Raw genomic sequence first — 15943 nt, forward strand, 5'->3', positions numbered from 1 at the left:
TTTGATGAAAATACTCACCATCATGAGCTTTACTACTATGTTTCTTTAAATTCTTCACATCAGAGTATGAATTTCCACATAATTCACAGACAAAAGGTTTTTCACCTGAAAGGAATATTTTAAAATAAATATTTATGTAAATAGTTCAAATTATCATGCAGAAAATTCTTCTGATTCTTAATGGAAATTTCAGTTAGGATCAGCATTAGGCCACACTTCCAAAAATCAATCCTGCTGCTCTGCTCTGTATCCATAGCCCTGTATCAAACCCAAACTAATGCCAATGCCCCTCTCTCTCCCATTGCCTTATATCAATCCCTAAACTAATCTCACTCACCACATACTCACTGTAAGCCCTTTTTCAAAGCTAAACGTGAAGCCATGGCCTCTACTGTGTCCACACAGCCCTGCACGAATCCTAGTCCAACTGCCCAGCTTGCTCCCCATAACCCATCAGTGCAAAAGACAAAGCTAAATATCTGCACCCATCTTTGGGCAGAAATGGCAAGTGAATGATCTATCTCACCCCTTCCTCAGTTCATAACATCACAGACATAGTCTTCTGCCAATTCTATTCACTCAATGTAAAATTAGTAAGTGGCTGAAGGCAGTGGATAATGTAATGGCTATGGATTCCGACAACATTTTGCCAATAGGACTGAAGATTTGTACTCTAGAACTTGCTGAGACACTGGTCAAGCTGTTCCAGTGCAGTTACAACACTGGCATCTACCTATCAATGTGGAAAATTTCCAGGTATTTTCAATTACAAAACAAAACAGATGCTGGAGATCAGAGTTGAGAGTGCAGTGCTGGAAAAGCACAGCAAGTCAGGCAGCATCTGAGGAGCAGGAGAATCGACGTTTTGGGCATAAGCCCTTCATCAGGAATGAGGCTTGTGGGCCAAGGGGACAGATATAAATGGGAGTAGGGTGGGGCTGGGGTGGGGGAGAAGGTAGCTAGGAATATAATAGTTAGATGAAGGTGGCGGAGGGGGTGGGGGGGGAGTGATAGGTCTGCGAGTAGGGTGGAGTGGATAAGTGGGAAGGAAGATGGACAGGGCAAGAGGGTAGTGTTGAACTGGAGGCTCCTCTCTGACCCATAACCTTCCCCTCCCCCATCTACCTATCACATTCCCAGCTGCCTTCCTCCCAGCCCCACCTCCTCCTATTATCTCTCAACCCCCGGGCCTACAAGCCTTATTCCTGAAATGTAAATTCTCCTGCTCCTCAGATGCTGCTGACATGGTGCACTTTTCCAGCACCACACACTCCACTCTTGATCATCAGCAAAATGATGGAAAGGGGTTTCGAGAGCATTATCAAGCAGCGCTAGCAAAGGTATAACTTGCTCAATGATGCTCAGTCTCAGTTACGCCAAGACCACTAAACTCCTGACCTCATTACAGCCTTGGTTTAAAAATGAACAAAAAAAAGCTGAACTCCAGAGATGAGGTAAGCGTGATTACCTCTACATCAGGAACCACCAACATAAGTAGAGTCAATGGAAATTATGGAGAAAATTCTCCACTGGCTGGAGTCATACCTAGCACAAAGAATGGAGGTTGTGGTTGGTGGAGTCAATCATCTCAGTCCCAGGACATTACTTCACTGCAAGACTTCTTTAGGATTGAGTTCTAGCATCTTCAGCTGCTTCACGATGACCTTCCGTCCATCATGAGGGCAGCAGGGGATAATAAATATAGGAATAGGCTGATTGAATGGATGTAATGCATCACTTGACATAGGAGGCTTTAGATTCCTGGATAACTGGATCTGTTTTTGAGGAAGGTTGAACTTGTACAAGTCTAGGTTGCACATTAGCTGGTGCAGGCAATGGTGATGGCATTAAGAATTTTCGGAGAAAGTTAGTAGTCACTTGGGCAAATGTGGATTAATTAAGGAAAACCAGAACCTGATTTGTTATGGGTACATCATGTTTAACTAAAGTTTTTGTTTGAGGGGATAATAGAAAGAGTTAATGAGCATGATGCTGTTAATGTGGTGTACACAGACTTCCAAATGGTGTTTGATAGGTTGACGCAGAACAGACGTGATAGTAAAGTTAAGGTCATGGTCTAAAAGGACCAATTGCAATGGCTATGATTTAGGGTGTAGGTTTTATCACTGAGTTGTAGGTTTGATATCCAGATGTTTCATTACCTGGCTAGGTAACATCATCAGTGGCAACCTCCAAGTGAAGCGAAACTGTTGTCTCCTGCTTTCTATTTGTATCTTTCTCCTGGATGGGGTTCCTGGGGTTTGTGGTGATGTCATTTCCTGTTCATTTTCTGAGGGGTTGATAGATGGCATCTAGATCTATGTGTTTGTTTATGGCGTTGTTTTTGGAGTGCCAGGCCTCTAGGAATTCTCTGGCATGTCTTTGCTTAGCCTGTCCCAGAATAGATGTGTTGATCCAGTCGAAATGGTGTTTTTTTTCATCCATGTGTAGGGCTACGAGGGAGAGAGGGTTGTATCTTTTGTGGCTAACTGGTGTTCGTGTATCCTGGTGGCTAACTTTCTTCCTGTTTGTCCTACGTAGTGTTTATGGCAGTCCTTGCATAGAATTTTGTAGATGACGTTGGTTTTGTCCATGGGTTGTACTGGGTATTTTAAGGTTGTTAGCTTTTGTTTGAGAGTGTTGGTGGGTTTGTGTGCTACTAGGATTCAGAGGGGTCTATCAACCCCTCAGTAAACAAACAGGAAATGACATCACCACAAACCCCAGGAACCCCATCCAGGAGAAAGATATAAATAGAAAGCAGGAGACAACAGCTTCGCTTCACTTGGAGGTCGCCACTGATGATGTTACCTAGCCAGGTAATGAAACGTCTGGATATCAAACCTACAGCTCAGCGAGCAAACCTACACCCTAAACCTCAACCTGAGCTACAAACCTTCACAAACCTTGCAATGGCTATGATCCTGGCAGCATAATTAGAAACAGAACATTTTGAACTGGAGGAGTGTTATACAAGAATTTCCAGCCCTACTCTTGTTGGAATATATTAATGATCTAGACTTTGGTGTACAAGACACAATTTCAGAATTTTTAGATGACATAAAATTGAAAGTGCTGTGAATTACCAGGATGGTGTAGAAATCTAAAATGATAGAGTGGAATGGGTAGGCAGGAAATTGAACAGAAATGTCAAGTGATTCAGTTTGGTCAGAAAATTGCACAGAACAAAATATAGGGCACAATTTTAACACGGGTGCAGAAGCAGAGAGACCTGGGGACATGTGAGAAAATAATTAAGGTGGCAGTGCAGGCTATGTGAATGGTTAGTAAAGCATATAGTATCCTGTGATTTATAAATAGGGAATTGTGTACCAAGGCAAGGAAGTTATGACAAACCTGCATTAAAAATTGGTTTGGCCTCCACTGGTGTCCAGTTCTGGGCATCATATTTGAGGACAGATGTGAAAGCATTAGAAAAGGACAGAAAAGATTCACAAAAATGGTTCTGAAGATGAGGAACTTCAGTTATGTGGACTGATTGGACAGAAGGCTGAAAGAAGATTTTATTGAAGCATTCAAAGTCATTTAGGGTCTGGACAAGACAAGATAAGGAGAAACTGTTCCCACTGCTAGGAGTGTTCAGAAATAAAGAATACCAATTTAATGTAAATGGCAAAAGAAGCAGTAAGTGTTCAGGTCTGGAATGGCTGCCACTCCGACCTTAAATTCACCTGGACCATCTCTGAAACCTCCCTTCCCTTCCTGGACCTCTCCATCTCCATTAATGACGATCGACTTGACACTGACATTTTTTACAAACCCACCGACTCCCACAGCAACCTGGATTATACCTCTTCCCACCCTACCTCCTGCAAAAATGCCATCCGGTATTCCCAATTCCTCCGCCTTCACCGCATCTGCTCCCAGGAAGACCAGTTCCACCACAGAAGACACGAGATGGCCTCCTTTAGAGACCTCCCATGTGGTTAAAGATGCCCTCCAATGCATCTCATCCACATCCCGCGCCTCCGCCCTCAAACCACCCCTCCAATCGTAACAAGGACAGAACCTCCCTCGTGCTCATCTTCCATCCTACCAACCTTCGCATAAACCAAATCATCCGACGACATTTCTGCCACCTCCAAACGGACCCCAACACCAGGGATATATTTCCCTCCCCACCCATTTCCGCTTTCCGCAAAGACCGTTCCCTCCATGACTACCTGGTCAGGTCCACGCCCCCCAACAACCCACCCTCCCCTGCCACTGCAGAAATCGCAAAACCTGCGCTCACACCTCATCCCTCACCTCCATCCAAGGCCCCAAAGGAGCCTTCTACATCCATCAAAGTTTCACCTGCACATCCACCAAAGTCATTTATTGTATCCATTGCTCCCGCTGCGATCTCCTCTACATTGGGGAGACTGGACATCTCCTCGCAGAGCGCTTTAGGAATATCTCCAGGACACCTGCACCAATCAACCACACCGCCCCGTGGCTCAACATTTCAACTCCCCCTCCCACTCTGCCAAGGACATGCAGGTCCTGGGCCTCCTCCACCGCCGTTCCCTCACCACCCGACGCCTGGAGGAAGAATGCCTCATCTTCCGCCTCGGAACACTTCAACCCCATGGCATCAATGTGGATTTCACCAGTTTCCTCATTTCCCCTTCCCCCACTTCACCCCAGCTCCAGCCTTCCAGCTCAGCACAGCCCTCCTGACCTCTCCTACCTGCCGATCTTCCTTTCCACCTAACCACTCCACCCTCCTCTCTGACTTATCACCTTCATCCCCATCCCCCCATTGTACTCTTTGCTACCTTGTAGACAATTGTAGAATGATGGTCAGAGCCTCTGCTAGTGGGCGGCACGGTGGCACAGTGGTTAGCACTGCTGCCTCACAGCGCCAGAGACCCGGGTTCAATTCCCGCCTCAGGCGACTGACTGTGTGGAGTTTGCATGTTCTCCCCGTGTCTGTGTGGGTTTCCTCCGGGTGCTCCGGTTTCCTCCCACAGTCCAAAGATGTGCAGGCCAGGTGAATTGGCCAAGCTAAATTGCCCATAGTGTTAGGTAAGGGGTAAATGTAGGGGAATGGGTGGGTTGCGCTTCGGCGGTGCGGTGTGGAGTTGTTGGGCCGAAGGGCCCGTTTCCACACTGTAAGTAATCTAATCTATTTCTTCCTTACAACTTTAAGCAACCTGAGATACATTTTACTTGGGCCTGCCTGACAATATCTACTTTCAAAGATGTTATATTACTTGAAAATTCCTCAGTGCATTTATGACATCTAATATTTCACAAGTCTCCTCCATTACCACATAGGTACCTGCCCCAGTATTTCATTCATCTCTTTAATGTGATTTCCATTAAGCCAATTTGCATGTGGCTCAGGTAACACTACAGAGATTCCTCTCCATGTTTTTAAGTGGAACCTTCCCTCCCTGTTTCTCGAATGCCTCCATTGCTTTGACCTTGACTTACTTACAATTAGCTGTTTTCAATCCACTTTCATGAAATACCCGGCAGCTAAGTAAAAATTAGCCTTTCTCCAATTTAAAACTTTTGGTCTAGCTTTGTCCTTTTCCATGACTATTTAAACTTACTGACCTATTATCTCCACCATAGAAAACCTTGCCCATCATGTCATTTCCATTCCTGAACTTCCTCCACTTAGACTAAACTCTCTCATGTTGGACTTGCTATACTAGCTAATATGCATTTAGGAGAACTGTTCAAGATTTCCAAAACTGCTATTATGTTTGACACTGTTTTCATTATAGCTCATAGTTGGTTAATCCATATTTTCTAATTTTAGTGCCCTTTCTTTATTTGTATAGCTGGGGAAGCACTTGTAGCTTGATGTCAAGGTTAACAATCTATTCAGGGCTTCAGTGGATGATATGAATGACAGTGATATAAACAGGACAGAATCTCTGAGGGCAGGAGTTTAACATGTGTGCAATGGTTATTGCATGGCCACAGTCACTCATTCAGCAGTTCCTCATGTTCTGCTTGTACAGCAAGTGGCAATGCCTTCCCTGATCCATCGTCAAGCAGCTGAGTTGCTCAGAATTCCCATGAAGGCTGCAATCTTCCTTGTTCCCAGCACATTCATTTTCACTCATTCACTTACTCCATTGATTTCCCCATTGCCTCTTTCACTTACTTTACCCTCACATGCTTCCCCACCAAAACTATCCTCTGTACCAAACCAAACTGAGGGTAAGGGGGTTAAATTGCTAGTACTCTTTATTAATTTGTCCACTGGGAAAGCTATAAGTTAACAATCTGCACTAGAATTTTAAAGTTCTGCTGATTGAGGACCAACATAGGTTCCTGACCACCTCAGAATGCCGCTACTTACCAGTGTGTGATCGGCTATGTTTATTCAGCTCTCCTGAAGAGATGAAACTTTTATTACATGTCCGGCAGCTATATGGCTTCTCACCTACAACAGACAGAGTGGAACATGGTTGTGTAACATACTTTCAACAATCTGAAACAGTTTAAAATTATCATTGTCAGTGACTAATTATGGGTGATAAGAGGGGCCTTGGTCCTTGTTCTCCCTCACAATAAATCACCTGCCATGACATACGCTCTCCAGCTGCACCAGCCACATACCATTTTATATTGTGCTAGCATGGTTCAGTTGGTAATACTCTTAGTGCCAAGGCAGAAGGTCAGTGCTGGAGTACACAAGCAGCAAAACATGCTTGGCTTTGACAGCTGATCAGACCCAGTTTGGACCAAGGAAGCTCAGAACATACTCATTGAAACACACCTTACTCTAGATGCAATCAGGTCATAAAATCACTGTGACTAAAAAACAGTCAGAGGCTGGGAATAATGCAACAGGTAATCCCCCGTGTTTTCAACTATCTTTACGGTATGAATCATGAATGTGACAGCACACTCCCCTCTTGGTTGGATGAGTGCAGCTTCAATAGCTTCTTGAAATCATACAATGTTTTGGCCTTGAAGGTCAAAGGTCATTTGGGTGCTAATGTAGTACCAATCAACCTAGCTGTTGCTTAATGATGTCAAGCTTCTGGAGTGCCGTTGAAACTGCGCTCAAGGTTTGATATCATTATGGATCTCAAGAAACATTTTGACTTATCTTTGTTTTAAATCAATAACCCCTGATTTTTAATCAATGATCCCTAATTCTCCCATAAAAAGAAATACCCTGTTGACATCCTCCCAGTCAAGTCTCTTCATGGTTTTATGTTTCAATCAAGTCATCTCTTCCTCTTCTAAACCATGAAGTTACATATTAATATAGAGCCCTGCACTGAGCAGATCATACCAGTATGTTTCCGTGCATGTGTGATGAGTGAACTCGAAACAGCAAATGCCTTTCCACACGTATCGCAGATGTAAGGTTTCTCTCCTGTGTGACGTCGCACATGGTACGTAAGAGTGCTGGCCTGAGCAAAGCGCTGGCCACACCGGTCACACACATATGGTTTCTCCCCACTGTGCTTCCTGTAGAAACAAGGCCAGAGAAACACTTTGAAAATGGCACACTGGAATCTGGTAATGAGAGGATGCAGACTGAAGATAAATAGTAATTCATCCAATTAAGAGATTAGAAGAATTTTCTTTTAATGCAAGAAATGATAATGGTCCAGAAGGTACTGCTATAAACATTGGTGGAAGCAGATTCAATCACAATTTCCAGGAGATATTCAACTTCGAACATGAAAAAGGTCATTTAAAACAAATGGCCCATTGCAGTTCTTATGACCAGCACAAATCTCTTTAAAACTCTATTTAACCCTAACAACATATCCCTTCACATGCATCAACACTAATTGCCTCAATCATTTCTTATGTGCATTGGTTCTACATTTTCACTATTCTCTGGGTAAACGTTTCTCAATTCAATTCCCAATTGGATCTATTAGTGGCTGGAGAGAGACAGAGAGAAAGCACTACCATCTAGTCTGGAGGTCCAAAGGCTTCTAACAATATCATTCACACCCAAACACTGATTAGGTACCTGGAAGCTGATCACATAGTTGGTATAAGGCAGACAGCCTTATCCACTGAAACTGATCACCACACCACAGACCAATTACTTGTTGCCAGCTGACTCTCACTTTATATAAACCTCCTGGCTCTGCATTAAACACCTCCCCCACCACTTGAACAAGCAGCAGTGTAAACAGTATCTATAATCAATGTTGGGAGCCTGCTTTTTAAAAAAATGCAGCAATCCTTCCCACAATCATTGGTTTTTAAAAACAACCCTTTTCACAGTGCAAACATCACTGATTGGATTGCCATTATGAAGGTGGTGAGGAACTGCCTTTTTGAATGGCTGCAGTCTATGTTCTACAGGTGAACTCACAATGCCATTAGGAAGGAAATTCTAAGATTCTGACCCAAAGATACTAAAGGAATGGCCATACTATTTTAGAAATGTGTTTCATCACAAGCTACATGATACGCAAAAAGTGAATTAAGGTCTACATTCAATCATCCTTCTTTTCCCCTTACACTATATCTTAGCGTTTATTAAACCTTTAACTCACATCTGAAACAATGGGACTGCAATTAAAATAACTCTTCCAGTACAGAAATGTAAAGAATCTTTATATTAAATGGTTTAAATGAACAATTCCATCTGAAGAGTCTCTCATTCCAAAGGCCCTTGTCCTTTCAGATGGAAGTGGTCTTGGTTTTGAAAGATATTGATTTTGCTGCCCTAGATTGCCCTACAAGACCTGTGCCTTGTAAACAGTAGATAGGCTTTGGGGAGACAGGTGAGTCACTTGCTGTAATATTGCTAGCCTCTGACCTGTCCCCTGTAGCCACTGTGTTTATGTGGCAATTCCAGTTGAGTTTCTGATCAACGGTAATACCCAGGATGTTGATAGGAGGTGATTCAGTGATGGTAACACCATTGAATGTCAAACGGGCAATGGAGATGGTCTTATTGGTGATGGTCATAGCCTGGCATTTGTGTGGCGTGAATGTTACTTGTCGCTTGTTAGCTCAAGCCTGGACATTGTCCAGAATTTGTTATGGTTCACCATGGACTGTTTCAGTGTTTGAGGAGTTATGAATGATGCTGAACATTGTGCAATCATTGGCAAACATGCCCAGTTCTGACCTTATGTTACAGGGAAGGTAATTGATGAAGCAGGTGAAGATGGATAGCCCTAGGACACTACCCTGAAGAGGTCCTGCAGAGATGTCCTGAAGCTGAGCTGTCTGACCTCCAACAATCACAACTATATTCCTATGTGGCACATATGATTCCAACTGATTGCAGAGCTTAGATCTGATCTATTGGTTATGGGATCACTTAGCTCTGTCTATCATTTGCTGCTTATGATGTTTAGCATCTAAGTAGTCTTGTTTGGTAGCTTCTCTAGGTTGACAGCTCATTTTTAGTTATGCCTGGTACTGCTCCAATAATGCCTTTCTGCTTTTGCCATTGAACCAGTGCTGATCCCTTGGGTTGAGTGGGGATAAGCCAGGGCATGAGGTTGCATATTGTGCTGGAGTACAACTTTTGCTGCTGATGATGGCCCACAGTACGAATGCCTTGTCTTGAGTTGCTAGATCTATTTGAAGTCTATGCATTTAGTACAGTGATAGTGCCACACATCACAAACAGTGGGTACTCTAAATGTAAAGGTGGGAATTCATCTCCACAAGAACTGTGCAGTTGTCACTCTTACCAATACTGTCATGGTCAGATGCATTTGCAGCCAGCAGATTGGTAAGGAATGAGAAGTCTAGTTTTCCCTCTTGTTGGTTCCCTCACCATTTGCCACAAACCAGTTTAGCAGCTCTGTCCTTTTAAGACCCAACCAGATCAATCAGTGCTGCTGAGCCACTCCTAACAGTAGAATTTTGAAATACTGAATAGAGTACATTTTGCAGCCTTGCCACCCTCATTATTTCCTCCAAGTGTTGTTCAACATAGAGTATTGATTCATCAGCAAGGGAGGATGGTATGTGGAATTTCCTTGCCCATGTTTAACCGGAAACCACGAGACTTCATGAAATCAAATGTTGAGGGCAACTCCCTCCCGACTATACACCACTGTGCCACCACCTCTGGTGGGTCTGTCCTGCTGGTGGGACATTTCCAGACATGGTGATGGTGGTGTCTGGGATGTTGTCTGTCAGGTGTGATTCCATAAAGATGACTATGTCAGACTGTTGCTTGACTAGTTTCAGAGACAGCTTTCACAGTTTTGATATTTGCCCCCAGATGTTTCTATGGAGGATTCTGCGGAGTCAACTTGATTTGGTCAATTTAATCCATCTGGTTTCATGTCTTTGTTGAGATTTTGTAGCATTTGACACAATTGAGTAGCTTACTAGACCATTTCAGAGGGTAGTTGAGAGTCAACATATTGCTGTGGGTCTGGAGTCACATGCAGGCCATAGCCAGTGAGGATTTCCTTCCCTGTGAGCCTGATGTATTTTTTCCAACAAAGGTTTCATGGTCACCAGTGAATTCTTAATTCCAGGTTTTACTTTTATTGAATTCAAATTCCACCATTGGTCGTGGCATGATTTGAACTTGGGTACCCAGAACATTAGCACAGTTTCTGGATTAATAGTCTATCGAATTCCACTAGGCCATTACCTCCCCTATATACTATGACATAATCTAAATCAACTACATTGTTAGTGAAATAAACTATAAATTTATTCATAGCCTCTGGAATGAAGCTGTGGCATTCAAATGGCATCACTAAACATTGATATAACCCATCTGTTGCAATTAAAGCAGAAATTTCATTTGTCCTGAGTGTTACTGGCATGTGCTAGTATCCCTTCAATATCTGCATATGTATGCTATTATCTTGACCACTGGTGACTGATTTTGCTCAGTCAATGCTTTGATTATTATACCTGATGGAAAAATATTCAAACCTCTTCTTGTAACTATTCCATCTCTTTAGCCTCAATTGGACTTGCTGTGAACATAGTTGAATCTATAACATTTAGTCCTGCTAAATCACTCCCCAGGGGTAAATCAACTCTGTCACTGGAAATACTCTCCATCTATCCCATTTACCAATACCATGCCTTTCAATGAACGCTCTGGAGGAAAAACTAAATTATTTTCCAACATGAAGAGTTTGAGCAGCCCTTGTGTTCCTTAGTATTGTTATGGACTTCAACGATTCCTTTGAAGAAATCTTCCCTTTAGATAGTTATCTTCCCTTTAGATAGAAAATTCCATATGTCTCGTTTAGTCTATGTACTTCTTCTGTACTCTGGTCTCTTAGTTGTAGTTAAAGCTACAATGTCATCTGTGGCTTTTTGTTTTTGGACACGTCCTCACAAACCCTGATTCATCCCATGGATTTCCCTTGCAATGTGGTCTAATTCATTCGTTTAGTCATTTTCACACATGACATAAACAACATCTCCACAACCTTTACCTCAAATTTTGGTAGGGCCTATGCAAACTTAAACATTTCCTTACTGGACCTCAAAATTATGACTTAGAAATGATACCAACATTGATAAAACTAGAAAGGTTGTTCTGCAGAAAGGTTTTGAATAATTAGGAGCGAAATTACACATCAGAACTTCAATGGTAATAACCTCACAAATACCACCAGATATGGGCAAACTGGCATACGGTAAACAAAGTCAAAACATTATATGGCTCAAAGATTGGAGTGTGCAGAACGGATTTCAGTTTGTGGGTTATTTGTACTAGTAGGGTAGAAGCACTGGCTCAGTGGTTAGTACTGCTGTCTCATAGTACCAGAGACCTGGGTTTGATTCTAGCCTCAGGTGGCTGTCTGTGTTGAACTTATACATTCTCCCCATGTCTGATTGGGTTTCTGCTACATGTGTCCATAGTCCAAAGATGGGCAGGTTAGATGAATTGGCTGTACTAAATTGTTCATAGTGTCCAAGATGCACAGGCTAGATGGATTAGCCATGGTAAATGCAGGGGTTTGGGGATAGGATAGGGGTTAGGGTGGGATGTTCTTCAGAAGATCAATACAGATGCGATGGACCAAATGGCCTCTTTTCACACTGTGAAGGGAGCTGTTCTAGTGGGATGGGCTTAACTTGAACAATATTGGGACCAGTGTCCCGTTGAATTGAATAACTAGGGCTGTAGAGAGCGCTTTGAACTAACTGGGGATGATAATGTAGACTTGTAAAGCAACAGGATATGGCAGCTTTCCAGGACAGCCAGAATGCAACAGGAAGAGACAGTGTACAAACATGGAATGACAGCATTAAATAGTGTCAAAGAGGGAAAAGTGGTGAAGAGGCAAAATTAACAGCTCTTTACTTGGATAAACACAGTATTGAGAACAAAATGAATGAATTTATTGCAATTACTGGTTACTGGATATGATTTTATACTCAATATAGAGATATGGTCACAAAGCTATCAAAGCTGGGAATCCAATATTGAGGTATTTACCTTCTGGAAAAGACAGGCAGGAAGGAAAATGTGGTGGGTACCTTTGCTAATATAGGATGAAATAAGTATGGTAGTAAGAAATGATTTTGGATTGTAAATTATAGAATCTATATGGCTGGAGACAAGAAATAAAAACTGGAAGATGCCACTGGTAGGAATTGTCTATTAGGTACTCCTGTAAGTAGATATATGGTGAGACAGAGAATATATCTGGAGATAACCACGGCATTTAAAAAGATGACAGTATATTGTTGATCATGGATGACCTTAATCATCCTGCAGATTTAAATAATCAGGTTGGCAGAGTTAGCCACGAGAAAGAAAACTGAGTGTGTTTGGGTCAGTTTCCTGGAATAATGTGTTATGGATCCAATCACAAATTAGGCTATTTTGGATCTTATAATATGTAATGAGGCAGTTTTAATAAATGATGTCAGAAAAAGATCCCCTCAGGAACAGTGACCATAATTTGGCAGAATTTAGCATTTAGCTTGAAAGGGAGGAACTTGGGTTGCTAGGAACAAGGGAAGAGCTAGCTGGAGTGGACAGGAAAAGGAGTTAAGCAGCAAAGACACCTGAGGAACAATGCAGATGTTTATGAAAATGGTTCATGACTCACAACAAAGATGTATTGCAGTGATAAAGAGAGATTTGAGGACTGGGTAAGTCAACCATGGTTAACCAGGGAAGTTTAGATTAGCATCAAATTGAAGGAAAAAAACATACACTGTGGCAAAGATTAGTGATAAGCCAGAGAATTGGGACAGTTTTAGAAACCAACAGAAGCTGATCAAAAAAAAGGATAAACTTTGAGGTAAAGATAAACTTGCAAGTAATATCAAGACAGACAGCAAGAGCTTATTTTAAATATAAAGAGAAAGACATCAAAGTTAACACAGACCCCATAGAGAATGAAAATGGGGAACCAAAGAAGTAGCTAGAAGACAGTGATAGTGGATCCACTGATAGCAATCTTTTAAGAATCATTAGATTCTCAGAGAATTGGAAAACTGCCAATGTGACACCATTATTTAAAATAGAAGTAGACAAAAAATGTAGGCCAATTGAGCTATAGGGAGAGGCTGAACAGGCTGGGACTGTTTTCCCTGGAGCGTCGGAGGCTGAGGAGTGACCTTATAGAGGTTTACAGAATTATGAGGGGCATGGATTGGATAAATAGACAAAGTCTTTTCCCTGGGGTGGGGGAGTCCAGAACTAGAGGGTATAGGTTTAGGGTGAGAGGGGAAAAGATATAAAAAAGACCTAAAGGGCAACTTTTTCACGCAGAGGGTGGTATGTGTATGGAATGAGCTACCAGAGGATGTGGTGGAGGCTGGTACAATTGCAACATTTAAGAGGCATTTGGATGGGTATATGAATAGGAAGGGTTTGGAGGGATATGGGCCGGGTGCTGGCAGGTGGGACTAGATTGGGTTGGGATATCTGGTTGGCGTGGACAGGTTGGACCGAAGGGTCTGTTTCCGTGCTGTACATCTCTATGACTCTATCTTAGATTAGGAAAATGCTAGAGTCTATTATAAAGGATGTAAAAGTAGAGCATTAAAAATACAAAATAGGATTAAGCAGTATCAGTCTAGCTTCATGTAATAAATTTGTTAAGCATGACTTTTCCTACAAGTCTTTAAGGTATCAAACTGGATAGATAAAAGGGAAGCAGTGGATGTAATATATTTGGAATTTCTAAAGCATTTGTTAAAAGTACATGTTAGGCTGCTAAATAAGTGCCCTAGGTGTTGAAGGTAGCATATTTGCATGGATAGAGGATTGACAAACTAATAGGAGACAGAGTTGGAATAAGGAGGGCTTTTTCATGATAGCAACAAGTAGTGGAGTGTGACATGGATCATTGCTAGGGCCACAACCATTTACAATGTACATTAATGACTTGGATGAAGAAAGATTAACGTTCTATATCCAAGTTTGCAGATGACACAAATGTACATGGGAAGGCAAATGGTGAAGATGACAAGTAATTTCTTCTCTGAGAGGGCTGTGAATCTGTAGAATTCTTTAATGCAGATGGATGTAGAGTCTGCATGATTTCTAATTATATTTTAAAATATTGAAGACTGAAATAGATTTTTAATCAGGAAGGGAATAAAGGTTTATGGGGAAAGAGCAGGAAAGTAGAGGTGAGGATTATCAGATGAGTTATAACATCATTTAATGGCAAAGCAGATTCTACTACAGTGTCTTACGGGGACTGTCAGACTTTGGCAGAAAGACAACCAAAACAAAAATAAAGAACTGTTTAATGACTTTAGTTCCTTGGCAAACAAACTGAGATTTAGAAAGGGTCTCGTGCTGAAAGTTGCAGAGTTACAGTCTGCAGATTGGTTCCTGTTTTGCTATTGACTTGAGAGTTGTTCACTTGTGGTTAGGCTTGCAAGGAAATAATGCTATCTCTTCATCGCTAAGTAACAACATAACCCTTGAGGAAAACCAAACCACTTGCAGAAAATATTTCTTGAGAATCACAGAAATCTCCAGGAATCAATATTCAACCTCTGAAAGCTAAATTGTTAACTCAATAGTAAATCAATGTTTAACTGACCTGCTACCCAAACCTTCTATTGTTTTGTAGCTGTCAGCAATGTGATTGTGTCAACAAATGGGTAGGAAGGCAAGTGGTGAGGATGACAAGTAATTACTTCTCTCTCTCTCTCTCTCTCTCTCTCCCCCTCCCCACCCCTCGAGTGAATCTGTGGAATTCTTTAACTGGAAGAACCGAGAGAGAGTCACCCCATTATACCTTGGGCTCTTGATAAACAGGGTCAAATGATATTGCAGAGCTGTGCACCTCATCCTAATTCTGCACCACAGCTTAGTAGATAACCTGTTTGGAGTATATTTGGGAAAACGTGAAGTTGCTCTTTGGCAGAAAGAACAAATTGCAGTTTTACTTAAACAAAAATGACTGCAGAATTCTGGGGTTGTAAGAGTTATAGGTGTTATGGTGCTTGGAAAGTTAGTATGTAGGAACAGCAGACAACCAAAGAGGAGTAATGGGTGCAACCCTTTGTTACAAGAAGAATTTAACATATTATGCTTCAGTTATAGAGGGTATTGGTGAGACCACATCTCTCTCACAGGAACTTGAATAGACCATCATAGAAATTAAACACTGAAGGCCATTCAGTTCTTTAGCCCTGTTCTGTTATTGAACATAATCATGATTGATCTTCCATCTCAAAGCCATATTCCCACTTTCTCCCCATTCCCTTGACACCTTTAAAACCTAAACATTTGATCACCACAGCCTTCTGTGATAGAGGCTTCTATGGGTTCACTACCCTTTGAAATTGCTCCTCACCTCAGTACTAAATGGTCTAATCTGTATCCTGATCCGGTCTCCCCTGGTGCTAGACTCCCCTAGATCCAGGAGAAGACTAATGCTCTTGTACAGAGGATGCACGGCAGTACACTGCAGTGCACAGGAGGTGGTATCTCAGGTGAGACATTAAACTGAGGCTCCAGGAGCCTGTTAAAGTGGATGTAAAAGATGCCATGGCATTATAGAAATTAAACAAT

The 15943-nt window shown here is 42.0% G+C and overlaps 1 protein-coding gene across 7 annotated transcripts in view; it reads right to left on the reverse strand.

Annotated features, from left to right (window-relative positions):
- LOC122556087 (myoneurin-like) overlaps nt 1-15943 on the reverse strand; it is a 100393-nt gene that overhangs the window by 64451 nt on the left and 19999 nt on the right. For all 7 annotated transcript variants that reach the window (XM_043702527.1, XM_043702529.1, XM_043702530.1 and 4 more), the window contains exons 5-7: nt 7271-7449; nt 6326-6409; nt 19-105 (exon numbers count right to left, since the gene is read on the reverse strand). In XM_043702527.1, the coding sequence (XP_043558462.1) occupies nt 19-105; nt 6326-6409; nt 7271-7449 (350 nt within the window). The remainder of the gene's footprint in view (nt 1-18; nt 106-6325; nt 6410-7270; nt 7450-15943) is intronic.

Source organism: Chiloscyllium plagiosum, chromosome 13 (assembly GCF_004010195.1).
Source record: "Chiloscyllium plagiosum isolate BGI_BamShark_2017 chromosome 13, ASM401019v2, whole genome shotgun sequence".
Taxonomy (NCBI): Eukaryota; Metazoa; Chordata; class Chondrichthyes; order Orectolobiformes; family Hemiscylliidae; genus Chiloscyllium; species Chiloscyllium plagiosum.